The 27306-nt window shown below is 41.8% G+C and overlaps 2 protein-coding genes across 2 annotated transcripts; one reads left to right on the top strand and one right to left on the bottom strand.

Moving 5' to 3' along the window:
* Positions 1–2814: 2814 nt before the first annotated feature.
* SMIM10L3 (small integral membrane protein 10 like 3) lies at positions 2815–5797 on the bottom strand. The gene is made up of 2 exons (XM_005523178.3): positions 5582–5797; positions 2815–4084 (listed from the first exon to the last, which is right to left on the bottom strand). The coding sequence occupies exons 1-2, from the start codon at positions 5765–5767 to the stop codon at positions 4064–4066; spliced, it is 207 nt and encodes a 68-aa protein (XP_005523235.1). The 5' UTR covers positions 5768–5797; the 3' UTR covers positions 2815–4063.
* A 7193-nt stretch (positions 5798–12990) lies between these two features.
* Positions 12991–26958, top strand: RAC1 (Rac family small GTPase 1). Its single transcript, XM_005522961.3, has 6 exons — positions 12991–13149; positions 19228–19299; positions 20633–20750; positions 24302–24364; positions 25072–25231; positions 25397–26958. The coding sequence occupies exons 1-6, from the start codon at positions 13115–13117 to the stop codon at positions 25525–25527; spliced, it is 579 nt and encodes a 192-aa protein (XP_005523018.1). The 5' UTR covers positions 12991–13114; the 3' UTR covers positions 25528–26958.
* The last annotated feature ends 348 nt before the right edge of the window (positions 26959–27306 follow it).

Below are 27306 nucleotides of genomic sequence, written 5' to 3'. Positions count from 1 at the left end.
TAACTACTAGGAAATTCTCTAAATATTGAGTATTTTCTTATTTCTTTTCTAAAGACAGAAATAAAACTTTGCTATGTACTGCAGGAAGGATCTGGACACTAAACAATGAAATTCTAGATAGCACAAGTTGTTTAGTAGAACCCTGACATTTTGCTTAGAAATAACCTCTCCTAGAGAAGGATGAGAGACAAAAATACAGAAATACGAAGGCAACTCCTGGTTGAGTATAAAGGTTCCTTACCTCTACTAAGAATGTTATTTTTCTGTAGTATAATAATCATCTCAGACAACCCTAACAGCACATTAACTCAGGAAAGTTTTCCACACTGGACATTGTGAAGCCATGAAACTCCACAAAAACTGGTTCTTGGCCAAGACACCTTCCATCTTTTGAGATGAGTTAATATCAAAACATCTGTAGGAAGAGAACAGTGGCCTAAACCATATTGTGTTAGATTTATCTATAATTTCAAAGGATGGATGCCATCCTTCAGGTTCCCTATTCTCCCTCCAGACAGGAAAAGCCATTTAAACTTTGTCTCAGTCAGGGCAGACAGTTCTGTTAGTGCAAGAACAGCACTTTCATTCCATGGCCTCCCCAGGCTTAAAGTGCAGTATATTACATGAGATTTTAACATACCAAACTATGCTTTATTTGAATTTCAGAAGGAATGTTCAAGTTAAAATTACCTTTCAGGTTTTAACCAATAAAATTCAAGGCAAGGTACATAAACTATCTTAAAATGGATTAAATCCACTTATTTAAGTATTCTTTGTATCTTATGTTAAATATACATATACACAACAAACATCCATCATTTCACTTAGCTGTATTATATTTAAAGTGATCCTGTAATAAATGATGAAAGGCCACGCACTCAAACAAGACTTTGCTTAAAACAGGACTCTATTAGCTGGACTGTGATATGTAACACAATTCAATATTCCAAGATCTCCTCCTCCATAGGCTTGTCATCGATGAGGAGAAAACCCTTGGCATTCTTCTGTACACACATTTAAATTCTAGTTTTTTGGTGGTGTCTCATGTTTCATTTCCCCTCGATTTGAAATCACCATGAAGAAAAGGTGCATTAAAAATTGGATTGATGTTTTTATGCCTTTAGCTACTCCTCTTGCCTATTAACGTGACAATCTCACTACAAGTTCTTGTATAGAACTATGGTTCCCTAAACATGCAGTTTCCAAATGACATACAGCAGAGAATGTTCCAGGGCAAACCAGTCAGCTGCACAAATAAGGTCTCAAGTAACAACTGCAAATACAGCTGTGCCAATTGATCCTTTGTACAGGAAGTCCAAGCACCCAAATTTTGGGTGCAGGACTGTGTTCATGCACATCTTAAGGGAAAGCTCACCATAGAGGGAGGGTATGGCTGTACCTATGGAGCTGTTTAGAGAGATTCATGTGGAGTTGCAAAACGTTGTCTTTAGCAATCAAGCCAGCTTAAACAAGCTCCAACCCCTCCCTGCCTTCATTGCTCTGCCTTCAGCTCTGCCAAGTGTTTTTCTGGGTCAAGGTATAGGCAGACAGCAGCTTAACACCCTAACTCCAAACCACAGACATTTGGAGAAGTGTCTTTGTTTCTGGTGTTCTGGGATGTCAGATCCACATCACTTCAGGAATCTTGAACCTCTGCAACACCGCACGCTAACTTGTGTTAATACCACTCACTACAAGGCTGACAAATTCCAACAGTGGAGATGAGGGTGAACAGCTCAACTTAGAGTGAACTGTTAAGAGTAATCACTTACAACACATAATCCAGTATTATTTTGGGGCTTTCAGTCACTTCATGACAGGTAATTGCACGGTCAAAAGTCTGTAAGTTAAACAATCATTTAAACACCAGGGAAAAGTTATTTTCTAAATTAAAGTAAGTGGCTTTTCATCTCTTTTAGCATCCAAAAAAGACAATCAGCCAATGGGGATCATGAAAACACAACATATCATTTAGCATAAAAAGTAATATATCTTATTTTCAGCATTCAAATAGATTTAAAAATTTCAACGCTTCTCTCCTTAAGGCTGATAACCAGCATCTCATCCTCATAATCAAGGACTTCTCTATACATGTGTGCTAACAGTCCAATAACCACCACACTGGAAACTCTACTGGCTTTCCAGATAAGTTCAGTTCAAACTAAATGCAACATCCTTTCCTCTCTTTCCAAGATGAAGCAAGACCAGCTGGCAAAAAGGATACCTAAGGTGTGAATCACTGCCATGGCTTTACTCCACATTAAGTCCTCACTTTTAAGTCAGAATCAAGGGGAAGCTGGAAATGCATTCCAACCCATACACTGATACCTCCCTCTTTAGGTGAGCCTTTAGAGCACATTAAGTGGATCATCAGCAATGTCCCTACTGAGAATTTTGGACATTAAGTTCAAAGTTTGACCTACTGCACAAAGAGTTCCTTCACTGAAGTGCCAACAGGAGCCTATTCCTCAAAATTCTATTCACCAGCAGCTCTATGGATTCCAACATTCTTGCCTCGTTCTTTGGCAAACCTCATTGTCAGAAGCCTATCCCAAAGCCAAAGTCAACAGGCCCATTGTACTTCAGCAATAACAATCACTTTTTCAAGGAAAAAAAAATTGTTTTAGAAAGTTGTTTACAGTGTCTATTGTAGCACAATAAAGCTCACAAGGTATTGTTAAATTACAGCAGTGCCATCCTTGGAAAGGAACACTGCCGAGATTTATGCTGCATTGAAGACCACCCTCCCAACAGCTTTCCAGTTCAGTGTTCTAAGGACTGATATATTAGCTGCTGTTGGATTCAGAGCAGGAATTCAACTCTACAAGAAACAAGTTTTATTGGAAATGGGTATAAATAGTAGTAGCCAGAACAATCCACTAATACAAACTCTGTAGAAAACAAAGAATCTGTGCTAATCAGATTGAGTTCTAGTTTAATGTTAACAGCAGACCTGCAGAAGTCCCAGAGTCTGAAGATTATGAAGTTCTTTATACTCAGATGCTATTCCTTACAATAAAGTCCCTATTCTTCCAACAGTCAGTTTAACTAGCAATGTTACAACTATAGTTTTTACTTCAGCTATATAATTCTCACTAAAACCTGAACTGTAACTGTGTCTCTCTTATTTTCTGCTAATATTAAAAATAGTAGTTATTAAAATCTCAGTACTTTTTTACCTTCACTACATACCAGAGACCTGCCAGTGCAAAAGCTAGCACAGAGATTACTAGCTGTATGATGTGAAAATTATTAGTCACATATTGTATATTCAAAAGCATTTGCACATATCCAAGTGTTTGCTCTGAAGATACAAGGTTTAAGCAACAAAGGAAAACACATGGTTTCTGATTGTTTGAGAGTCCCATAGCAGAGTTGTTCAGAGAGGCAACTAGATTAGAACAAGGATCAGGAAGTCCACCAAGCTCCAATGCTTTAAAAAATACAAACAGCAATTCATTCTCTTTGCTACTGCTCATTTCTAATTCCAGAAACCACAGGTTTTTATTACACTGCAAATTTCCCAGCCAGAATTGTGCAAAACATACGAAGTTATCTCCTGGGCAGCATGAGCTGAAGTCTCCAGAAATGCTACAAGCTTCTTCCAGCCAGCCTGTTACTGAAAGGCCACCAATGCAGTGAGAAACCCTCTCGAGACTGTCTTTCCCAGAAGAAAAATGCAGATGAAATGAATCGTTCCAAGGAGCAGCTGCACTTGAGTTCATCCCTGCTGATTCACTGAAACTCAGAGGCATTTCCTTGCCAACAGAAGACAGAGGTATAGTATTATAGAGAGAACAATTCCTGGTGTTATATAATTCTTGTAAACTGCTATTATGATTTTGAGAACTGTCCAACATGGAATGCACGTGTGTCACATAAGCTGCTGGCTTGTGATGATCTGGGTCATTGTCACATACTTGCTTCTGGGTAAAATCTTCTTTCTTCATAGTCCTAGAGCACACAAGCACAGCTTTGCTGCTTCACAACAGGCTGGTTTTGAAGAAGAATGTGAGTGACTCTAGTTGCAGCATACAGGGGAAGCGGCATATCAAGTCACAAGTCAGTGGATCTCAATATGTACCTAAAAAGAAAGAATACATGAAGTTATTACACTGATAACCAACCTTCCTGGTTTCCAGTGTATTGCACCAAAAATAATTTAAAATCTTTCACATAAAGAACAACCCAGCTACAGAAAGTAACAGTTGTCCCAGCAGACGAGTCTCCCTACAGGCTGCCTGAGCACATCCAGAGGGGTAGGAAGCATGCCCAAATACCAGCTGCCCTTCTGTAGCTTCAATTTAATCTGCTACAAGCTCTCTTTTGGTAACAGGCATGAAAGTGAGTCAGCAAATAAGCAGCCAGAGAGATTCGCTTTGTAACAGAAGCGTTTCCCTTAACCAATAGAAAAGCAGGCTGGGACTGATTAGAGGCTTAGCATTAAAGTAATCCTCCTGTAAACAGAAGTGCAAACTGAAATCAGACACACAACACTGGGTATCAACAATGTACCACAAACAGCTTCCCAGGGGGAACTGGTCAGACTGGCTGCCCCAGCACAGTTAGCAGGTATCAGCTGTAGCACAAAGGACAAGCTGGTGGTGTTCCAGGAGAACCATTCTGTACCAACACTGATAACGAGCAAAGACAAGGCTTCTTCAGCTACCAAGGTTACTAAACTATGTGTACAACTCCTGGGCATATGGCTCATTTTCAAGCTTCAGAATTGTAGGGCAAATCCCAAAAACAAAAATAGGAGACGCCACATTTTGACCGTTTCCAATTTCAAATTCTCTTTTACAAGTGACAAACTCCAACAAGACTTGTCTTTCAACACTTGGTCACTGGACAGATGTCAAAACTTTCATTACAGCTATGTTTACAAGCAGAAAGTGTGTCCAATCCTTGGCTAGAACAGATGTTTGTAGTGACAGGGCACAGCCTGCTTCTGCTGCCAGTTAAGTTAAAAGTAAATCTTTCACTTCTTCACAAAAACAATTAAACTTCAACCCTACAACAGCTCAAATCTGTGTTAAGAATTCCACGTTTTGTAGAAACAGGCTCAAAACAGGAGAGATACAAATTACATGTGAATCATCTTTTTCATGCAGTAACATTGGTATTTAAAACTGTATTTGCCGTGCTGCAACTGTTCTTGATTTCAAAAAAACCCAGTAAACCGATGAAGGAAATTGTTTTCTTCACTCCTTAAAAGGTGGCAGGACCTTGCTATCAAAGTGCATATATTCACAATGTATTCACAGTATTTAAGTCAACTATGGCTTAGGAAAAGGAACAGGAAAGCGGCACGTTTGGGCTAACACACAGAGCGAGGATCACAGCGGGACACTCGCAGCTGGCCACCAGCAAGGGCAAGGCTCCGGGGCCGCATCCGTGCACAACCCAAGCGACACTGCCTGGTGACACAGGGCAGGGCACAGCCCCCGCCCCGCCGCAGGGACGGGCTCTCGTCCGGGCGCGCTCCGCCGTTATTCGGGGCAGCGGCTGCGAACCGGGCCCGGGCCCGGCCGGTGACACCGGGACACGAGCCCGCCCCAGCCCCGCCGCCCCCGCCCACCTGCAGCCGCACGTTGAGCATCATGGAGGCGACGATGTAGAGGTAGGGGAAGTTGATGCGGAGCTTCCAGGCCAGGTCGAAGAAGATGAGGAGGGTCCTGGTGAGCCCCTTGCAGAACACGCCGTAGGACCTGGCCGCGGCCGACTGGGAGAGCCTGGCAGCGAGTGCGGACAGAGCCGCCGCCATAAACCCGCCCCCGCTCTCGCGGCCGCGCCGCGCCCGGGCGCCGCCGCCCCCGCCTCCCCCCGCTGCGCGTGCCGGCCGGGCGGGGCGCGCGGCCGGGCGTCAGCACGGCGCTTGCGCCGCACGGGCTGGGCCGGGATGCCGCAGCGCGCGACTCTGCTCCCTGCGCATGCGCAATAAGTGGGCGGGGCCGCTCCTACGGCCCCCGCGCCCCGCCCTCACGTACTGCCCTCACGCACTGCCGCCCCGCCCCTCGGCGCGGCCCGGCCCGCGCGTCTCGGTGTCGTGCTGGGAGCGCCCGGAGAGCTTGCGGGGTTGCTGCAGGGATCGGCGAGTCCAGCTGCTGGCCCTGCACAGGACACTCCCCAAGAATCCCGCTATGTGCCTGAGAGCGTTGTCCGGATACTTCTTGAAGTCTTGTGAGGTTTGGTGCTGTGACCGCTTCCCTGGGGAGTGTTCCAGCCTCTCTTGGGGAAGAGCCTTCTACTGATAGATACCAAACTTTAACCTCCCATGGGTTACCGTGATTCAACCCATTTTCTGAGGGCGTGACCCGGGTGTGCCCTCCGGCCTGCTCAGTGACACCTGCACGGGCCATGTATGTTGTGTAATCATAGAATGGTTTGGGTTGGAAGGACCTTTTAGGCCACCCAGATCCATCCCCCTGCCATGGGCAGGGACACCTTCCACTATCCCAGGCTGCTCCGAGCTCCATCCAGCCTGGTCTTGGACACTGTCAGGGCTGGGGCAGCCACAGCTTCTCTAGGAAATCTGTGCCAGGGCCTCACCACCCTCACATGGGGGAATTTTCTCCTACCGTCTAAACCCACTCTATTTCAGTGTGAAATGCCCATAAGGGTTTCTGGGTTTGGGTGCGGTTTTTTTTAATTTTGTTGTTTACACAGCCATGTGATGAAATTCAGTGAGCCAGCTACTGTCACAAGGAAATGCTTGCTTTGCCTTTCAAGCCAATACTTGAGTTACATAATGAATTAAAAATACACTGTTCTGGCCCAGGTTACCCACAAGATTTCAAAAGCATTTTGCAAACATTCCCTAGGAAGGTTTTCAAGATAAATTACCATCATGACACTTTTCAAAAGATGTCCCAAAAGATGAACAGTTGACCAATATAATTTTTGGACATGGCACCATTTTTTTCCCCTTAGAACTGTTGTTTATAGAGTCCATTCAATCAGCTTTCAATAACTGAAATGAAACAGAAAAATCAATATATTGATCTAAACTTCGTATCCTATTTTATTGACACAGAATCAAGCTGATGTATGGAGAAATAATTTCAGAACAGGACATATAGCAGCTTTCCATTATTAATTTGAAAACAGTGTAGGACACACAAAGGTTAAATCAGGAAGCTGATTAACTTTATATTTACCAGTAGATGTCTGCCAGTCTCCTTAGTTCTGGTTCATGTTGCACATTGCAACAGATGTGACACAGTATCAGTTTTTTAATCTTGATTAAGAGTAAATTACTTTCTACACTAAAATAGGCAATATAATTATTAATTAGGTCATAATAACAAGTTAGCATTAGTATTTATTTGGATCTAATTATTTCATTAAATAGTGAGATTGATAAAACACTCTTTAGCTTTCCAACAAAGAAATTAGCAGATAATGCAATTGAATAGCAATTGAAGAGATTTACCAGATTTTGTCACATGAAGATTTGGAAATTAGCTAATTAATTTGATAGTGAAACTAAACCTCAAAGGCATCTCACACTTCCTCTTTTGATATAAGCTCTGTCATCGTGGTAAAATCATTTTCAATTTAGGTAAAACACTGATTACTTTAGTATGCAGAAGTCCAAAACTGTTGACATGCAATTTGCAGTTGATGCCTGTAGAGATCATTTCCTGTCACATTAATGCCATCATCTCACTTTTGCTTCTCAACCCTGACTTGTGTTTTCTGTTGCATCAGAAAACATCTTTATCTTTTATAAATTGTTTGTGTTTTATTTCATTTTACCTAAAGTTTCTTTTCAGGTATTCAGATATTCCTGTATTCAAAGAAAAAATGTTGTGAGTCAATATTACTGAGTTGTTACATTTTAAAAATGCCTCCTTAAGCTTTCTTACTGTATATCCTTAATATTTAGTAGTTCCTCATTGATTTATGAATTAAAAATTTCCACAAATGGTCAGTGAGTAATAGATTCCAGAATATATCATCACTTTTTGACAGTTGTTTTATTTCTGTAATAAATGTGCATTTCTGTTTCAAATGTTGACCATGCTATATGATGAACCCCTGATTTTAATTTCTGGCTTTGATCTAATGCGTTATTTGAAGCTGTCTGGTTTTTGTCTTGCTTTCCACTCCAAGAGCTGTTCAGTTGCAATGTGAGTCACAGCTGTGCAGCATGACAGGAGGAAGTAGGCTTCTTCCCATTCCATCTGTTCTCAGACAAACCAACCACAGAAGGTTTGGTCCTTTTTTAGGTCCTAGCTCTGCTGAAGTCCATAAGCTTGTCTGCAAGTCTGGAGCAAAACAAACACTAAATCTTTCTAAGGAAATCAGGAGCTAGATCACAGCTTGTAGCTTTTGGTTTTATTCATGTGAAAAATGACTGGACAATGGAAGGCAGCAAAACTAGAAATACCAAATGGGCTTATGTCATGGTTAAACCTTTATATCCTTTTTCTTGATATTTTAAGGCACATTTCTGTGAAATACTTGATGTCAAGATAGGTAGAAGTTGAGGGGCACTTGCAGCTTACATGTCTGTGCTTCAGCAATGCATCGCCACAGCGCATGTTGTGATGCCTATAAAAGGCTTACTCCCACATTTCTGCTGAGGGAGCTACAGCAATAAAGAACTGAAGGGACACAGAGAGAAGTCTCAGGTCCTTGTTTATAAATACATAATGATGCCTCTATTCCAAAAAGCTCACAGCCATATACAGGGATTACTGTGTGTAGTCCCACGGCCTTCAACAACAGTTGAAGCACTGTTACTGCTTGCTAAACCTGAGGATGAGCATCAGTGAATGCAAAGCCTTGTGTGGTTTTTGTAACTGAAATTCCTGACAGAAGAGAGATTTATCAAAAGCTACCTAAAGAAAATACAGGACTTGTTTCTGTTTTATACATATACCAGAGAAATCATCTATGCTAGAATCACATGAATGGGATGCATTTATTTTACAATGCTTTATTATTAATGTAAAGATTTACATACTAACATTTTATTTTCATGTTCCTTTAATCTGTTCTCTCTGATGCAGCAAATGCTGACATTTAAAAGTTCCTTTTTTATTGCTGGCTGTGGTTCCTGTAGAGCAGACTGACTGCTATATCTGAACAGTGCACATATTACATGCAAGTACAGGGTTTTTTCAACACTCAGGAAACTAATCATGCCAAAACTGTTTGCCTGGAATATCTATCCATTACTTGTGGATTAGAATATTTTCTTACATTAATTTTATGTCATGGTACCTCCCCACGTTCGGTGAAGATACTCTCAATTTTCTCCACAGCAATAGTGTCACTTTCCCCAGTTGAAAATCTGTGGTCCATTAGCTTAATAAAGAGATATCAAACATTATTAAGCAAAAAACTTGGACTCTCAGGCAACAGTTAGGTGAGAAGCTTTAAGTTGTAGCTACTGTCCAAACAGCTGGAATAAGTACTAGTGTTTGGATTTAAAAACGGGAGGGCAGATGGGCTCGGAGAGTGACAGGCCAGAAAGGTGGATAATGCCACAGGTGGATCTGGAGTCCAGGAAGGAATTTTGGATGCCCACTGCTGCCTAACATTGAATTCTTTCTACCACTTACTATGTACCTAATACATTATTAAATACCTGACTTTTGTCACCAACTCAGATTAGGATCAAGCCTTAATTACAATTCTTAGAGACAATTACGTCAGCTATTTTAATATAAAAGAGCATCTGGAAACCCCATTTTCTCCAGTAAGGTAAGTCTCTCTGTTTTGTGTGAGGTTTGGGTTTTTTTTGTTTCTGATTTTAATAGAAATTATCTAAGGAGAGAAGAGTTTAATATGCTGAAAACCTTATTCCACCCTCTGACACCTCACACTTTTGCTTCACATAAAATTGGCTTTTGCACTTCAGTCCAAGCCCCAGTTTCCAGTGATTGTGAATTCCAGTTACAGCTTTTCACCCTAAACCAGTTTTTCCGTTATTGTTAAGGACAGGAGGTTACTTTTGACCTCAATATTGCACACATTGTGTCCTGGAGGCAACTGAACAGAACCACTGTCAGCAGGAGGTGTCATCTGCAAGTAAGGGAGCACACCTATGAATCACTGCCAGGTGTTCTGGTTGTTTCCCTGTACAAAGTGTATATTGGGCCTTCTCTACTTTTCTGTGGCTTCATTAATGAGCTGTCATTTACAGAACACAGTAATAGTTGGGAATGAAAGATACTACAAAAGTGCAAATAATTACTGTCTCTGTAATGTTGATAGTCTGTGTCATGGTGAGTAGAACTTCCTAGTATTGCATCAGCATGATTAGCCTGCCACTCCCCATCCACAAAAGAGAATTATTCTCCCTCAGTGCCAGCACACACATAATACACACATTCAGGCAGTATCCCAAACAATCTTAAATAATGATTTCTTCTTGATGTCTAAGAAAAAGGCTTTCAAAAACAATTGTAATGGTGAGAGAAGACAAGGTGATAAAACATGGAATAATATTAAGACTGATCTAAGCCTCAGCTGTATGATTCATGATTTTATCACAGGTATGGAAAGATTTATAATGGGTTATTGTCACTGCCATTCTTTATTTTCTTCCATCCTACGCCTCTGTGAGGTGCATTTGTAACTATTCTGTATACAAGTCAGCACTGCAGTTGTATTTATCAAACTGAGAATTCTTCTAATAAGCTAGAGAATTCTTCTGTTATTAACTTCTCACTCCTTTGTCCTATGTTTCATCCTATAAGTTTCTTTTGTTAAACCAATGTTTCAAAATATTCCGTGTTGCTCTCCTCATTCTCAGGGGAAGATCCGTAACTGCAAAATGTTGAGTATTTGTAGCATGATAGAGGTTATCTTTTCTTTTTAAAAACAAACACACTGCAAACTAGGTAAACCAAAAAAGATGCAAGAAGAAAATAAAATGTAGTTGAAATATAGTAATATTTCACAATAGAGTAATTATCACGTCATGTATGTTAAGGAGCATACACACAATTGTCTGCCAGGGCAAATAAAGTTACTCTAAGAGATGTATTGGCTACAATTTCAAATGCAAAATGTTTAAAAATTCAAAATGGCCTGGTTTATAACATTTGAGGAAATAAATATTCACAAATGTGTGGAGGAAAATTGTATAAATATGTTGCCATTATCATCATCTACCCAAACTATAATATTGTTTTCAATGACTAACAGTAAGTATTTCTCTAGATATTTTCTAATGGTGTCAATTATATACCAAATTCAGTATAAAATTGTCAATTTAAAACCTATTTAAACCATGCCCTTTGTTTTAAGTATTTTTTGACAGTGCAAAACAATTGATCCCAAAACAATAGGGTGGATGAACACTGAAAAGAACATGTAAAAAGATAATGCTTGTCTCCTGATGGGATCATAAAACAATTTGTACTAAAGTGTTTTGTGTGTTACAGCCTTCATCCTTGTCTTTGTGTGCTATTTTGTAATTATATTGTAAAAGCTGTTGTACCTCTTTTTCATAGAAAAAGCTCTAATCATCCCTCTGTTATACACTGGATAAAAAAAGAACCAGTGAAGGAAGAGATCGGTAGTGGAAAATCAGAAGCAGTTTTACACGTCCCTCAAATCTTCCCATGTCCTGGGTCTGACATCAGTTAGACACTCGTGGCGCTGCTCTGTTCCTTTGCAGGATCTCACAGGCCCCAAAAGCAGCAGCAGGAGCGCGGTGATCCTGCCCGCACCTCCCATGGTCCTGCCCGCACCTCCCTTCCGCAGCTCCCTCCTGGTGGGAGCAGAGCTGGTGCCCGGTCATTGGCAGCGGCAGAGTTAGAGATATTTAGCTTAAGTGACAACTCATTTCAGCTTCCATCTGTGTGAGGGAACACAGACATAAAGTGTTGCAAAAATAGCCTTTCAGTTCACAGTGATAGGATTTCCTCTCTGATGGGAAATATCTGAGAATTACCTCTGCTCAATGAAAGAAAAATGAAAGAGAGTCACTGTCTTGGAATGCTCTGTCCACTGATGAAGTTGCATTGTGTAGCATCAGAATAATTTAGAAATGTTCTGAAATTAAGAGGAGATCAAATTACTGGAAAACCACCCCCAATGGTGGTTTCATTTATCCTCCCTTTGCAGGAGCAGTGTGTGCATGGGTCCTCTCCCCACAATTCCTTCCAGGAGGAGATGGCAATGCAAACAAAGGGAACAGTGCTTCCGTGCATCAGCCCAAGCAGGACATGCTCTGGCAAGTAGAACTATGGCAAGAACTAATTGTAGAAATTACGACTCTTGGGATCATAAGACCTGCTCCGCTTGACTTGCGCTTCACTATTTCATGGAAATAACTGGTTTGTTTGAGGGAGGAAAGAAACCCAAAGCTCTGTGAGGCCTGACAATCCCTGGGTTGTCCCATCTTGAGAAGACTTGCCAGCACAATTGATGTTACAGCATATCAGGAGGAGTAAGGATGGTGCGAAGATCCATGGATGAAGGGGAGCAGTCTGGCTCTGTAGTGCTGGCATAGTGAGAGATGGTCCCATGGCAGGTGCCTGGCTGGGGAAAGTGGGCATGTGCCCACAGCAGCAGAGGGGACGCTGCACTGACCTGAGTTACACGTGCTCAGTACGTCTGTGGGGTAAACACAACATTAACGTGCTACAAGAGATGCCGAGAATGAGGTTGCTGCATGGTGGGTGCCAGGCGTGATAGACAGGATACATGGTGGTGTCAAAGGCAGTTGTGTTCGAGAGCGACTTGTTAGACACGACAGGGCCGCTGTGGGACGATGCCCAGCCCCTATCACTGACGGGGCTGCGGGCTTGTGCCAGCAGTGTCAGCGCTGACATCCCCGTTCAGAACGGCTCCGCCTGAATACACCGTATATACCGTACACGGCTCAAGAGCCGGGGCCCCTCTCCTACACTGGGTCAGCAGCGCAGCCCCAGCCTTCCGCCAGCTCCCGCCCCGAGGCGAGGCGCCGCCCGTGAGGCGGCCCCGGCACAGCGCGGCCCGGCCCGGCCGGATGTGAGCGCGGCGCCGCTTCCTGCGCCCGCAGTCCGCCCTCTCCCTCCCTGCCTTGGGTGGTGCCGCTGCCTCGTCCCTGCTCCAGGCTCAGGGCGGAGGCGGCCGCTGCTCCCTGCTCCGCTCAGCAGCAGCCCCGATGCAGGCCATCAAGTGTGTGGTGGTGGGCGACGGGTAAGTCCGAGGGACCCTCGGCCGGGCCCGGCCCTGAGCCTCTCCGCTGGCCCGGGGGGTGTCGGGCCGCGGGGCGGGAGCGGCCACCGGGCCCCGCCGCGGGGTTTGGGCGATGCCGGCGCGGGGCGCGGGCGCGGCCCGGCCGTCCTGAGGAAACGGGGCTGGCCGGGCCGTGGCGGGTGGCCGGGAGCCGGGGGCGTTTGGGTGGCGGCCGCGGCTTCCTGCTGCTGCTGCTGCCGGGCGGGGAGGGAAGCGCGGGCACGGCGGGGCCGGGAGCGGGGTGTGCAGGGGTCCGCAGGCCGTGCGCGCCCCCGAGCCGAGCCGAGCCCCGCATCGCCGTGGGGCCGGTACTCCGAGGCTGGTGCCGTGGTGGTGACCGAGTGTTTCTTGGTGCGGGCAGAAGCGGCCGCCGTGAATGAACAGGGTGTGCTGGGCTGGCCGGGCAGGCCGGGCCGCGTCCCTGGACTGCCACTGCTTGCTAGTGTTCTTTCATCACCGATGTAGTCCAATTGTATTAAAATAGTTGCTGTATTTTTAATCATCTGGGAAAATTAATATTGATTCGAAATACTTTTTGTGAAAGTAACAAACTTACTACCTTTTAAGATCTTGATTTTTGATATCTGACTTTTGCAGTAAAAACTGAGTGAAATAGGCTGAACTCTGTGCAGATCATAAATGCTTTTGGGCAGAAACTAGTTTTTTGCCTGCAGACATCTGGTCTTGTAAGGCTTCTGTCTAAAGGAGACTGATAGGCACTTGAAATACAGATAGTTAATGATATACTTGTCTGTAAAGAGCTCTTACACCTACAGTATCTTAATATGGCGTTACTTATATGTGAAACAAGTTGGGGAGTTAACTCATAAGTTTAGCAGTTGGATTTCAGTATGAGAAATGCTGGAATTGAGAATAGAGTTCGTGTGTTTGGTATTTTTGAATATTCTCCACGACACTATTCCCCTCGGCTCAGAGGGATTCTCTCTCTCTTACTGGATGTCAGAGTTCAGGGGAACATCACAGGCCAGCTGGAAAACAAGACTTGTCTTAGGCAGTTTGAGTTGTTTTTTTTCCTTTAGGAGAAACAAAAATCCCAGTGTAGACTGAGCATAATTGGTATCACAGCAAACTTCTGTAGATGACAGAGGAGCGAAGTGTAGCTAAATGGACTGTCTGCAGTGGTCTGTAATTTCACGATGCCTTAATTTTCAAGTTATTTTTTGGGGGGGGGTTATTGGTTTGTTTTAAACCATGCAGAATCCCTAAAAAGGCAGCTAAGTATGGCTGAAAGATAAACCTTACAGAGTGTCAAATTTGTTTTGACTTGCTGTGTCAGATTTGGAGCAATATGAATATGAAAGTGGTATTCAATAACTCATTGTCATAGTAGAGTAATTCTTTGATGCCAGGTAGGATAACTGTGGGCTGCTCTTTTGCTTATATTGAATTTAAACCAAACAAAATTACTTTTCTAATACGTAAATATATATATATATTTTAATTCATCTAAACTCTGTATTTACAATGCTGTAAATAAATGTGATGCATCATGTTTGGGTGGGGAAATGGTTCAGTCTACTTCCTCCTCTAGAAGTGGGAACACAAACCAGCTCTATAATGTTCAGTAATTCATTCAACAGAACAGTTCTTTGGGTCATTTGCTTTGTAAACCATCCCTCTTCCTATCATTTTTGTTTTCTTTGTCTTAGAAATGTGGGTGGTGTAGTTATACCTGACTTTTGTACATATGTATGAATAAAATACAGTAGTTTAAATTCTTTTCCTTCCTCTTTAGTTAGAAACAGCTCTTTCTTAAGGTTCTTTTCAGGTACTGTTGTTCATTTTTTGTATCATTCTCTGTTCACTGCTTTTAAAATATATTTAACTATTTGTGTTCCTTTGTGCTATTGCTGCTTCAAGAGCTCCAGCATTGCAGGTATTCTAGGAAACGTCATGTTTGGCTTAGATAAGGCCAACGTTTTAGTGTTCCTGTAAAACAATGCAGGTTAAAGATTTGCTTATGTAATATAAAACTTGGGTATTGTTTTATATACCCTCCACAGAGATCTGCTAGGAACAAAAATAAACAAAGCTTTAGAAGTACCTGTGGTTATTTTTTTAATTTGTAAATGAGTAGGCTGTTTCTCATATGTAACTCATGTTTTGTTTTTAGAGTTTTGACTACTGTATGTTTAGACAACTAACTTGACTAGAAAAGTGTGGCATGTGTGCTAGTTTGGGCTATCATGCTTTCCCTTGTTTTTTTTTTTTTTTAATTTTGCTGTGGTGATTGTTTGGGGGAAAATAAATGACAACTGTTGCTTTGAACTGTCATGATAGAGAGCAGGAGGAATGTGCAGGACAGATGAAGAGCAGCCGCTGGAGTAACTGCAGGAGTTGCTCTTGATTGACACTTGAGAAAAAGCATTTGGTGGAAGTTATTTTTAGCAGCTTTTGTTTTCGCTCCAAAAAGGCAGCCGTTAAGTGGTACAAAATCTCCAGTGATATTGTATAATGTTAGGAGAAGTTTGTGTTTTGGAGAAATTACCAATTTCTATATGCCACAGAAGTTGTTGCACTTTGTGCTCTTTTGAAGGCATTTTTTAATTGTGGAAATACTGTAAGAGCAGTAATTTACGAGTCCTTGTTTGGAATTCTGCTTGATCTGGGGCCTTGCCTGCTAAAGCTGTGCTTTTTTTGTGTGTATTTGCTTTGATGGCTCAGGGAGAAGGGGAGGGTGTGTGAGTAGGGTAATTGGCTTCTTATTGAGCGAGTTTGTGTGAGCCACTGAACACCTCAGGTCCCTCCCATGCCATCTGGAGAAAGCGCAGTGACTTGAAATTTGGTAAGTTGTGTTACTGAAAAAGTTCTTTAGGAAGTAGTTGTTTTGTAAGTACTGAAGAGCATATTTGGGAGAGGGTGTGGCACAGTGAGTAATACATCTTATCTGAGTATGTGTAGCTAAGCCTCCTATAGCAGCAGTACTGAACTCTTGATCTGAGGGTGGTACTAGGGAAATCTCAGGTGCTCTTTAATGTCTGAGCAAAGACCTGGGTTGTTGTGCATCATGTCTGCCAGAGAGGTACGTCAAGGGCATCAGAGAAAGAAACAAATGGCACAAACAAAGCCTTTTATGCAGATTGCCACCTGTTTGCAGGTAGAACATGGCTCCAAGGAGCTCTGCTACAGTGGGGAAATTTCATAGAACTTGTTAGCATAAATAAAAAGAAGATATGTTTTGTTTTTAGGAATTAATACATATGTGGTTATATAAACACATTGATTCCTGGGTGCTACTCGGAATCAAAAATGAACTCACTACTGTCTTTTGTTAAGGTAGTTTTGTTAAGCATTCAAAGCTTGATTTCTGTAGGCCATGTTTTTAATGACAGTCAAATGTTGCTAGTTTCATTTATGTAATAGTGGGTGGACAGAGCTGTGATTAAGTAGTTGCTAGAAATCTTATGACTAATCTTGGTGTTATTTTAGATTCTTAGTCTCAGCCTTTATGTTCAAGGATTTAAACTTTGCCAAACAGTTGGAATTCTCTTTAGGGAAGTTACTTTATTACAAAAATTAGTAGTCTAAAAAAGTTGATAAAGGACTTAAGAAGGTGTGCTTTATAAAGGTAGGCATTAATGTTTCTTTTTAAGACTGATGACCATAATGATCTGATTCATGTGGCAGTGAGCCAAAAGGCAAAGAAAGCAAGAAACCTGGATGGAATAAGTCTGAAATGGGGTTGTTGAATGTGTTTTTTCTTGTTTAAATTACTCTGGCTGATTGCTGCTGCAGAAACACACTACAGGCACTTTTGAACTTGGAAAGAAATTTCTCACCACCTTCCTGTGCTGTTTGGATTAGCCAGAGCAGACTTGAGAGTTTCAATGCAAGGTGGGCAAAGGAGCCTGGATGCACAGAATAGCTCTCGATCTGCTGCTGAGAATGTTGAGTTCAACATTAATTTGTTGGAAGCTCAAATTACCTGTAATAACCTTACTGGAAGCTGAAGCGTCAGCCCAGACAGGTTCCAGAAGCGTGAGAATGGTGTCATCTCTGCACCTCAAGAGATTTCCCAAAGCATTTGGCTGTTGCTCTGCTCGGGATCCTGAAGGTTTTCCACCTGTCCTTTGTGCGCTGGCCCAGCACAGCCGGCTTTGTGGTGTTGTGAGAGCAACTCAGCAGCACATCCAAACTGATCTAACTCATCAGCAGGCAGCTAAAATAGCAAGTTGTCCTTATGGGGGAGGAATAACTTTCCTTAACTCCTTGTTCTGGTTTGTTAGAGGGTTAGTTCAGGAGCTAAGATGGGATCTCCTCTTTTGACAGCTGTTTAACAGGTATCTGCGTGGTGAACTGCTCCTTGATTGTTTCCCACACAAGTTTTTTTTAAGGGTAAATCCATTTACTTTTGAGCACAAGTGTATCTCAGACCTTTTACAGCAAGGGAATGTTCAGAGATTGTACTTAATGAGAACAGAATTTAATGCCTCCTTTCATGATGGTATTAAAGCTTGTTGAAGAGAAATTACTTTTGTGTGCTGAAAGGAAAAAGTCCTCAGACTGTCTGAGAAGCTGGTGTCTTAGAAGCAGGTGTGAAAAGCAGGCTGGAAAACTGCATGATATGGTCAGAGTTGCAGCAGATAGGCTGTTAATGCCAGGTATTGGCTCAGAAACGTAAAGCAAATTACAGTTAAAAATGGATGTGTGGGACAAAATCACAGATAATTTTGCACACTGAAGCATCTCTTCCATAGCTTAGGCATTTCAGGTGATGTCAGAAACTGCTGTCAAATACCCTCTTGGGCTAATGCAGTGAGGAGCTGCTTAAAATTGAATGGAGAGACTTTAGTTAGAGATTGAGCTGTGACTTAGGATATGACAAAGCTCAAATTCACTTGTGAAAGATTTAGTTGAGGAGGCTCATGAGTCAAACCTCATACTAATGGCACGATCATACGTGTAGGTGCAGCAAGGTTTCAAAGTTACTGCTGACTGGCTTTGAGCAAATGGCTGTAGTGATAAAACATCTGCAAGACAATGCAGTTTTCCCTGCCCAGGAGCAGGAAGGGGGATCGGGCGGGTTGTGAGGCTGTCTTGGAGGAACAAGCTCACCCCTGGAATCTCTCACCCGGTGGAAGGATTATACACTGCAAGTGGGAAGCGTGCAAAGGAACCGATCTGCAGTGTCAAACACTCTTTGCAGTCACTATTTTGAAAAAGAAATTTGGCCCGATTTCAAGTTTTCCAACACTTAATTGAAACTGTAACAAAAATTGAATGCTGTCGTTAATCAAATGTTTGACTCCAGATAAGATGTGGGGAGGAGGGTGGAGAGGGAACGAGCTGGCTGCCAGAGTTTTGAAAGAATCCTGGAATAGAGCCTTGTCCTGCCCCTATTTGAGGCTCTTGTGAATTAGATCAGTAGGAAGAAGTTTGCTGTTCCATGTTTTCTAATACTGGAATGTAATTTATCTATAGATCAGTTAATGAAATGTTTGAGTAGTGGGTGAACGCATGTGGGGAGTCACTTTGCAGTAAATTACAGCAGTAAATAATGTGAGAGTTATCATTTTGTATTCATTCCTTAAACACTTGGAAGTAATGATGTGTTGAGAAATTATACTTTTCAAGCTTTCTTTAACTTCACTTATATTCCGTTTTCTGGAAAAGATAAGAGTTTTGAAATTGTGTAAGGGTATCTGGAAATACTTCTCAGGTTTTTTTTAATTTCAGAAAGATGGAAGAAGGCCATCTTTTTAGGTATTCAGTCAGGTGACTAGGAGATGTTAATAGTCTAATTAATACATGTGGGTTTATTGGGACTTTTTGTGACTAAAAATTAACAAAATTTGGTAATTTATCACTTCATAAAATGGATGTTTATATTAAGTGTGTTTTCATTGCCAGTAATTTCAAAGCTGCAGTCCGTCAGCTGTTTTCCTGCACAGTAGTGAGTGGAGATGTTCCCTTGTCCTGAGGTGTCTGAATGTAATTAGTCTTCTTCCCCTAAAAGGAACATTGTTTCTTGTTATTCAAGATGAATGTGTTTTACATGTGAACTTTCTCTTTTTGCAGTGCTGTAGGTAAAACATGCCTACTCATCAGTTACACAACCAATGCATTTCCTGGAGAGTATATACCCACAGTGTAAGTACCTATAAAATCCAAAGAACTAATTTTTGTCAGCTTCTCAGTGCCTGCTGCCATTCCAGATTCCTTACCTGAATTGTTTGAATTGGCTGCAAGCACCCCTCAGGTGTGTGTGAGGAACACTTTGAGCTTTTACTGTAGCACAGTTACACCAGTGCTTGCTGATGGTCCCTCAGTTTTGGCTCTCTGTGCCCTCTGGGCCTGGCTGATTAGGAACTAACATTTGCTAACATTTTACCAGATGTTGTTCTATTCCAAAATGGTGTGTTTCTGTCTCTAATGTCATTCATAATAAGCTGTCCCAAGGCTGAACAGCTTGTAAAACATTGTATCATAGTCAGAAATAGTTATCTTACATGGCTGGCGATTTTTTGTTTATTTGTTCCTTCCACTTTTTGTTCTACTGCCAGTCCTGTGCTAAGCCAGCCACGGCTCTTTAGCTCCTCAGGCGAGACTGGAGACTCATTTATTCTGGTGCTTCCCTTTTTCTTTCACATAAGGATTTGTCAGTATCAGTATTAGTGCAGTTCTCTTTTCCAGAGCCTGTTAGGGGTGTTTTATACATGTGCCGCTTCTTTGCCCTTTTCAGATGTTCTCTGTATTTTCATCTGGCTATGCTGCTCTCTGAAGTATTGATGAGTTTTTCAGACAAAAATACATTCTAATAAGGCTTACAGATGGCTTTTATTACATGTCCAAGGCCTTAGTAACTGCTGTTTCCTTTTTTTTTTTTTTTTTTTGTCTTAAATTTGAATTTTTGCATTGTGTTCCCAGGGAACTTGATTTAGCCCTAATGAGTCATTAAAACCTTTGCACCCACAGCGGTGATGGGATAAAAATGATGCCTCCACTGCCTCCTGGTTATGAGCTTTGATATTTCATTGGAGGGGTTTTAATTAGCAGGATCAATTAGCTCTTTTCTTATCTACTATTGTCTTTAAGGATTCCTTGGTTGTTGCTCCTGTACCTTCTGTTCTAAATCTCACACCATGAGGCAGATTAACTTGCCGAATGTCCCACTTGGAAAGTGCTTGCTAAGAACATCACCTGCTTTCCTGTACTCACTGGGATTAACACTTCCTTTGGAAGAGCCATGACAGAGATCACTTCCGCTTAGACTGGACCAAGTCTGTTGTGTGTAATTTTTTATTCCATTACCCAATATCACACTTGTTATTTAAAGAACAACTTTACTGGCTCTGGGAAGCCAACGAATGCAATGAAAATGTTCCCTTCCCCAGTTTTCCAGGTTTCCCCTCTGTGAGGGAAAAATCCTTGGGTGCCTTATTTTACTGCAAGCTAATGCAGCTAACTCTCTCTTTATTTTTAGCTTTGACAACTACTCTGCCAATGTAATGGTTGATGGAAAACCGGTCAACCTGGGTTTGTGGGACACAGCTGGTCAAGAGGACTATGACAGACTACGTCCACTCTCCTACCCGCAAACAGTAAGAGCTGCAGGGTGAAGCCAGGAGCAGTCTCTACAGCTTTAACATAAAGCATTTCTTTTTTAACATAAGGCTAACATTGTCACACCTGGAGTTCTGTTTATTAGTAACAGTGACCCTCGTTCATTTCATGTGCTGTAGCTGTAATTTATAATCTCTGGGGTGTGTGCAGTTGTAAAAAATTTAAAATTTGCATGCCCTCTGTATTGGGGTGCACTGGTACTTGCTGGGTTTTGTAGTTGCAGCCTCAGAATTGTCTAGAATGTGTGATTTTAAAAACAAAACACCCTGAAACTAATTCAAAAAATCTTGGTGAATAGTCCCATCAGCTTGTCCGTTGTTTTTAAGGTTAGCAAAGGCAGGGTTTGTTTGTGGTTTTAGACGATGTTTGGCTGCAACCTGACACTGTCACTGCTAAGCACTTGATATTGTTTAGTCTGTATGAAGATGTTCTACATGTGAAAGAGACAGCACTGAATGAAGAGATTATTGGTATTGACAGAGGCTGTGGTGTCCCAGCTTTCCAATGTACTTGAGCCCGTGGTTATTTTATTGCTTGACGTAGTTTGTGCTGTGACATCGATACAAATGTGTTTCTGTCTTCCCTGTGTGTAACTGGTTAAGTCCTGCCTGCATCCTGCATCTTTCCATGTTCAAGGAAAACACTGAAGTGATCTGCTCTCTTCTTTTCAGTGTGACTTCAGCTACAGTTAATCTTTATAGAGGTGGTTTTGTAATCTGTTTAAAGCAGTGGCTTTTACCTGATGGAGCTGTGCTATAAGTAAAGAAAGGGTAATTTGCAGGGTTTTTTTGGCACTGATTACTCTTGCTGTTGACTGTCAAATATATGTTAAATGCTAATAATGTAAAATGCAAAATTGTTTCACTCTACAGCATAACTGCTCTCTTGAGTAATGTGAATCTTATTTAAGGAACTCTGGTGCTATTTTCAGTAATCTGTCCTTAATTCACAATTTTCCTTAATTCACTTCTCACTAAGTTACAGTCATTAGGCTTTCCCATCAGTTACGATACACAAGATTGACATGAATTTGCCAGTTGTGGGCAACTATAGCTGAAATGCCAGAAATACTTGTCTTTATTAGAAGGAGAGACAATGGAAAGCTGGTTTTCTCAGACTTAGACTTACTTAGATATTTATAGGATACTTAAAACTTAAGTTTTGCTTAACATCATAAAACTATTTTCAAAAAAGTAGAAGTAGGTATGATGAAAGATCTTTAGTAGGGACAGAATGGCTGTTACAAAAGTACAAAATGCACATACATGTCTTCAGCCTGCTGAAGTAACTGTGGCTTTCTGGTAGACTGCAAAAGAATTCCATGTCTAAGCATCTTAGGGAAAAAGTGTTGTCTGTGCAAGGATGTATAACTGTTCAGCACAGGTTTGGAGTACTTCCAATTATTTGGATTGTTTTTTTGCAGAAGAAAGTGAAACAGGGTGGTAAGTCTTGAAGTTCTTGGGAAGTCTTCAGATTTCAGACTTGCGCAGTATCAAAGATTCATCCCATAAAACTAACAAAAAGCACAAAGGAAGAGAACAGTGATGCTGATGAAACCTGACCTTTTTTTAGGATCTGTATTCAGTGTCCCTTTTCCTTCACTGTGCCATTTAAAACTCAGCATATACAGGGGTTTGATATCTTCTCCTTAACACATTTGAAATCTACTACTATTTCCAAATATTTGGGTAAGGAAAAAGTTGGTACAGAAAAGGTGTTTGGTTGGTTTGGTCACGTCTGTTTCCTCAGGAGACCAAACCAAAGAGAAATTGTTAGTTGGGTGCTTTTCAGGAGAAGTTTGATCTTGCAGGTTTCCCCTGACAGTGCAGAACTGGTTGCTGGGGAAGGCTGGTGGCTGCTCTGGGTGCAGTTGGTTGTGCTGAATTACAGGGCAGCGTCTCTCTTAAGAAGAAAATCCTCCTTCAGAATATCTGGGAGCAGAAATTGCTGACTGAAAACATTTTCCCTTAAATCTATTTGAGGAGTAACTTTATCTCCTACTGTTATTAGGTTGGAGGAACCAATGGTAAGAATATATCTTCCAGTCTGACAGATCAACCAATTGCCGTATGTAAAAATTTCAATAAACTTCAGTTCCAAGTTCTGTCATCTTGTCTTGCCTATGATAGTGATAAATTGGCCCCTATTTTTTGAACAAATACTTTCCTTGGAACTATCAAATTGCTAGATCTGAGAATTCTGTTACCAAATTTATATGAGTTGCTAAGATTAAATATTTTCTTGAAAACAAATAACTTTTCCTAGTAGTGTGCAAGACATCTGAGATCTTCCAGTAATTCCTTGTGGTTACACCACTTTTTGGTCTCCGGAGCTAGTGGAGGAGAGTCTCCTCAAGTGCAGCCCTTGAGTCCCCACAAACCTGCAGAATTGGAAAACAGAAGTAGTGGCCATAGTATCACATTATTTGATGTTGTTTCTTTCTTCTTCTGGGACGCTGCTACGGAAACTTGTTGGGGTGATGCATGAACAACTGGGTTGCAAGTGCTTAGCAGTGAGATGTCAGCTGCTGACCTAACAAAATGCCTTGAAATGCAGCACAATCAACTAACACTCTGCAATGCCTGATTCTGTAGCACGTTTGGTACCGGAGTAAGTACGGATGCAGAGGTAGGTTGGGCTTGTTTGGGAGACACCTCCTACTGAGTTTTGGGTCATACAGCAAGTTTACATCAACACAGACAAAGGAAATGAGTGCTGGGGTTATTCTGAATGCCTGCAGATCCTGGAGCATGTCATCTGTGACACCTGAATTGTATATGGTGGTTACTATAAACACATGCTCTGAAATGTTTTTACCAGCTCTTAGAATCTTTTGCCTTCAGTTGAAGAGCAAGATGTGCAAGTTCCCTAGAAATACCCATTTTTCTTTCTGCTTTCTCATTATTTAAAAAGGAAAGGTAGGAGCTTTGAGGTTTTTAATGCCCTTTTCAATCCTAATTTGGTTATAGAGAAGTTCTAAAATGTTTTTACTGGCATTCAGTAGGAGTGAAGTTCTATAAGAATTTCAACAAGCTGCCTCTGATTTGGGCATGAAAGCAATAATTGTAGAAATTCTTGTGTGAATTTATTTTTTAAAATTTTGTACTATTTAAATTTGCCTTTGCAATTTAAGAGTACTTTAGAGTTGTGTAGTAAAAGTTAACACTTTGCAACATCCTATGCTGATGAGGTCAGTGAAGAAGAAATGACATTTAGAGAAAAAGCCCTTCAAAGGCAGTGGTATTAGTGTCCTAGTTGCTGGCTACTGCAATAGCTGATTATACATTTGACTGCAATCTTATTTGTTACTTGTTTCCCCCTTTCTCTCTGGCTGCTTGTAGCTGTCTGGGAATGGATTTCCCACAGGGAAAGCTGCCTCTGATTGTCATGTGCAGCTGTATTGCTGACCTTGCCTTCTGCAAGTGTGGTAAAGCTGGCAGTGTGATGGAGGTACTGGTGATATTGGCCTGCTCATGGCACTTTACAGTGGTTTTTCTGTTGGGCTGACCTCTGTCATCTTGTTTTGTAGGATGTCTTCTTAATCTGCTTTTCCCTCGTGAGCCCAGCTTCCTTTGAAAATGTCCGTGCTAAGGTAAGGACGAGCTGGTACCGTTTTATTTCTGAATGTTCATCATACTGTTCACTTTCCAGCAGAGCTTAGAAAAGACCAGGTGCTTTTTTTTAATTGTTTTTCCCACTGGCCACATGAAATGCAATTTGAAAAAGCAGAAATCCATTTGCCTAACTTGTGAGTCATGGAAGTTTAGGGCACATAAGTACACTTAAGTACGAATTGTTCCTTGATGCATTGATAACAGTAATTTAAGTGTTCAGCCAGCAAGGTGCTGAAATCACAAACAGGAGCTTTCCTTTTAGTACAGTTTGAAAAAAAAAAAAAAAAGTTTAAAAACAAATGCATGTAAAAATTGGGTTGATAGCACTTGTACCTTTCATCAGCCATCCTGCACATGCTCTGTGACTGTGGGAGTATTCCATGTCCTCAGACAATTGAGCTGCACAAAGAGGAGTCTCTATGGACAAGGAGGGGGTCAGGGATCTTCTGGTTTCTGAGGAAAATACAGCCCTTTTACAGGGCTACATTTTTATAGTATATGGAAATAGCTGTTGGCTTCATTAACAGTGATGTGCCCTTTTCTAGTCCTGCCCTGATGGGATCTGGGTGCTCCCTCTACTCTGACCCAAAGTGAAGGACTGGGACTCTTCAGATGTGATGTTCCAGAGCCTTCAGAGAACTCTGCCCCCACACAAGAGACAGCATTTTTTATTTGTCTTTCTCAGTGGTATCCTGAGGTGCGGCACCACTGTCCCAACACCCCCATCATTCTCGTGGGCACCAAACTCGATCTCCGGGATGACAAGGACACGATTGAAAAGCTGAAGGAGAAGAAGCTGACTCCCATCACCTACCCACAGGGCCTTGCCATGGCAAAAGAGATCGGTATGGCAGCAGGGGGTATATTGTTGGCTGGATCTAGGCTGTGTTTGTGGAAAACCTTGTACCTTAATTAAATGGAATGCCTGGCTTTTGTTGTGGAGCGGGCTGGGAGCAGTGCTGTGGGAGCTGTGCAGAGCTGCTCTGTAACTGTGTCTCTGCTTCCCCCAGGCGCAGTGAAATATCTCGAATGCTCAGCACTTACGCAGCGAGGCCTCAAGACAGTGTTTGATGAAGCCATCCGAGCAGTGCTGTGCCCCCCTCCTGTAAAGAAGAGGAAGAGAAAATGTCTGCTGCTGTAAACGTCACCCTCCCCCATCCCATCAACCCTGTGCTTTGCTCAAACAATGGAGCATTCACATGCCAATTTTTTTCTGTTATAAATTAGTTCTCTTCCATCAATTCTTGAACCAATTGACAGTTTCATGGTTTCATTTGTTTAAAATATGATCCTTACCTTGCATCCTTCTAAGAGCAAACTCCTGAAAAGACACACCTATGTAAAGCCTTATTTTTAAAATCCTCTTCTTGCTCAATTAAATGTTGCCAAACTATCTGCTGAACTAAGTCGCATTGTTGTGCTACAAACACTAAGCACTAAACTGTTTTTTAAAGATTCTTCTTGAAAATGACTCTAATTTCTGGTAGGAAATGCAAAATCTCTTTCTAGTTTTTCACAGTAAGTAACAGTACCGGGGAATTAGCAGAACACTGCGCTCTAATGTGTTTTATTCTGAACTGTTTTCCCAGCGCAGCCGTTGCCTCGTGGTGCATCCAGCACCCATCTCTGGCAATGACTGACACCCCTGAGTCACAGTGTAAATGCTTTATCATTGGTAAGGGCTTGGTTGCAATCTAGTTCTTGCTGCTGTGATTGAAAAAAATAACTATTCTTACTGAAGTGTATCTAGTCCTTTTGACAGCATTGTATTGTGATGAATAAATGGAATATTGGATTGGATCAGGAGATAGTGCCAGACAGTATTTTGACACTGTACAGCTGACTTACACTACACTGCCAGAGTAGCTCAGCAACCATTTTCCCAGAGGTGCAGTAGTGGAGAGAGGTTGGTGTTCATGGGTAAATTCCTTTGAATCTCAAGTAGGGCATTCATGTAGGTACAATTCTGAATCAGTCATTCCCACTTTTATGTAGTAAATGCTTTTCTTGTAGAATCTCTTTTTACTGAGCAATATAACTTGTGTTTTAAAACCTTCTGATTGATAGAATTTTGCTTTTTTTTTCTTTTTTTTTTTAGAGTAGAATGTTCAAGCATATCCTTATTTTCCTGTTATTTCTGACCCAGTAAGTTATGCTTTCTGAGGTGCTTTTAGTCTATTAACTAGGTGTAAAAATCATGTGAAACAGCTTTACACATTTTAGTAATTTTTATATTTTAAACCTCTGTAACTGACAAACCTTTCAACCATCACTATTTGCAAGGTTCCCCCCCACTGTAATATGACTAATGAAGCCAAGTGTTCTTTCTGTCACTCCATGTGCAGCATCGATTGCGTAACGGTAACTTGGGTCTGTGAGGTTCTGTAATTAGTGCTAATGTTCTGTACCTTCCAAACTGGCAGGAATATGATGTTGAACTACACCCTTTCAACCACTAAAGCAAAATTTAAAAATAAAAGTTGCAAATTTGTGAAGTTTTTACATTGATCTTTTGCTAATGCAATTGGCAGTATGTTTTGCATGTATGACTTAATAAATCCTTGAATCACAAGTGTGGTAATGTTTGAGTTTCTGAGCGAGTCTTTCTTGTGCCACCCTGAGCACATGTTCTTGTTCCATGCCAGCAGCCCTGTGTGCACGTGTCTCCTGTGGGACAGTGTGCAAAGCCCAGGCTGGCAGTGGTGCTCTGAGAACCCAAACTAAACACTGGGCAGCAGCTCTGCAGAGGCCTTGCTCTCTCAGTGCAGTTCTTAAAGCTCCTGCTGCTGCTTGTGCAGTGGCATAAAGCTGCTGACAGTGGGGGGCAAGGTCTCTGTTCCAGTCCCCTCTATACAAACAGAACCACTTTTCCTCTGAAGTGGTCACAGTTTGTGCTTAAATGCCCCAGATTCCAGGCTTT

The sequence above is a fragment of the Pseudopodoces humilis genome, chromosome 18 (genome assembly GCF_049639895.1).
Source record: "Pseudopodoces humilis isolate 2021_Gansu_Grassland_sample_001 chromosome 18, ASM4963989v1, whole genome shotgun sequence".
Taxonomy (NCBI): domain Eukaryota; kingdom Metazoa; phylum Chordata; class Aves; order Passeriformes; family Paridae; genus Pseudopodoces; species Pseudopodoces humilis.
The sequence above is the reverse complement of the archived record's forward strand: the minus strand, read 5'-3'. Positions and strand labels throughout refer to the sequence as shown.

Bases quoted from the DNA above. Each gene is read 5' to 3' on its own strand.
- SMIM10L3 (XM_005523178.3), bottom strand. From the start codon at position 5,767: ATGGCGGCGGCTCTGTCCGCACTCGCTGCCAGGCTCTCCCAGTCGGCC. The intron at 4,085-5,581 runs GTGGGCGGGGGC...CTTTCTTTTTAG, and splicing joins TGCTCAACGTGCGGCTGCAG to GTACATATTGAGATCCACTG.
- RAC1 (XM_005522961.3), top strand. From the start codon at position 13,115: ATGCAGGCCATCAAGTGTGTGGTGGTGGGCGACGG. The intron at 19,300-20,632 runs GTAAGTACCTAT...CTTTATTTTTAG, and splicing joins GGAGAGTATATACCCACAGT to CTTTGACAACTACTCTGCCA. The intron at 24,365-25,071 runs GTAAGGACGAGC...TGTCTTTCTCAG, and splicing joins TTGAAAATGTCCGTGCTAAG to TGGTATCCTGAGGTGCGGCA.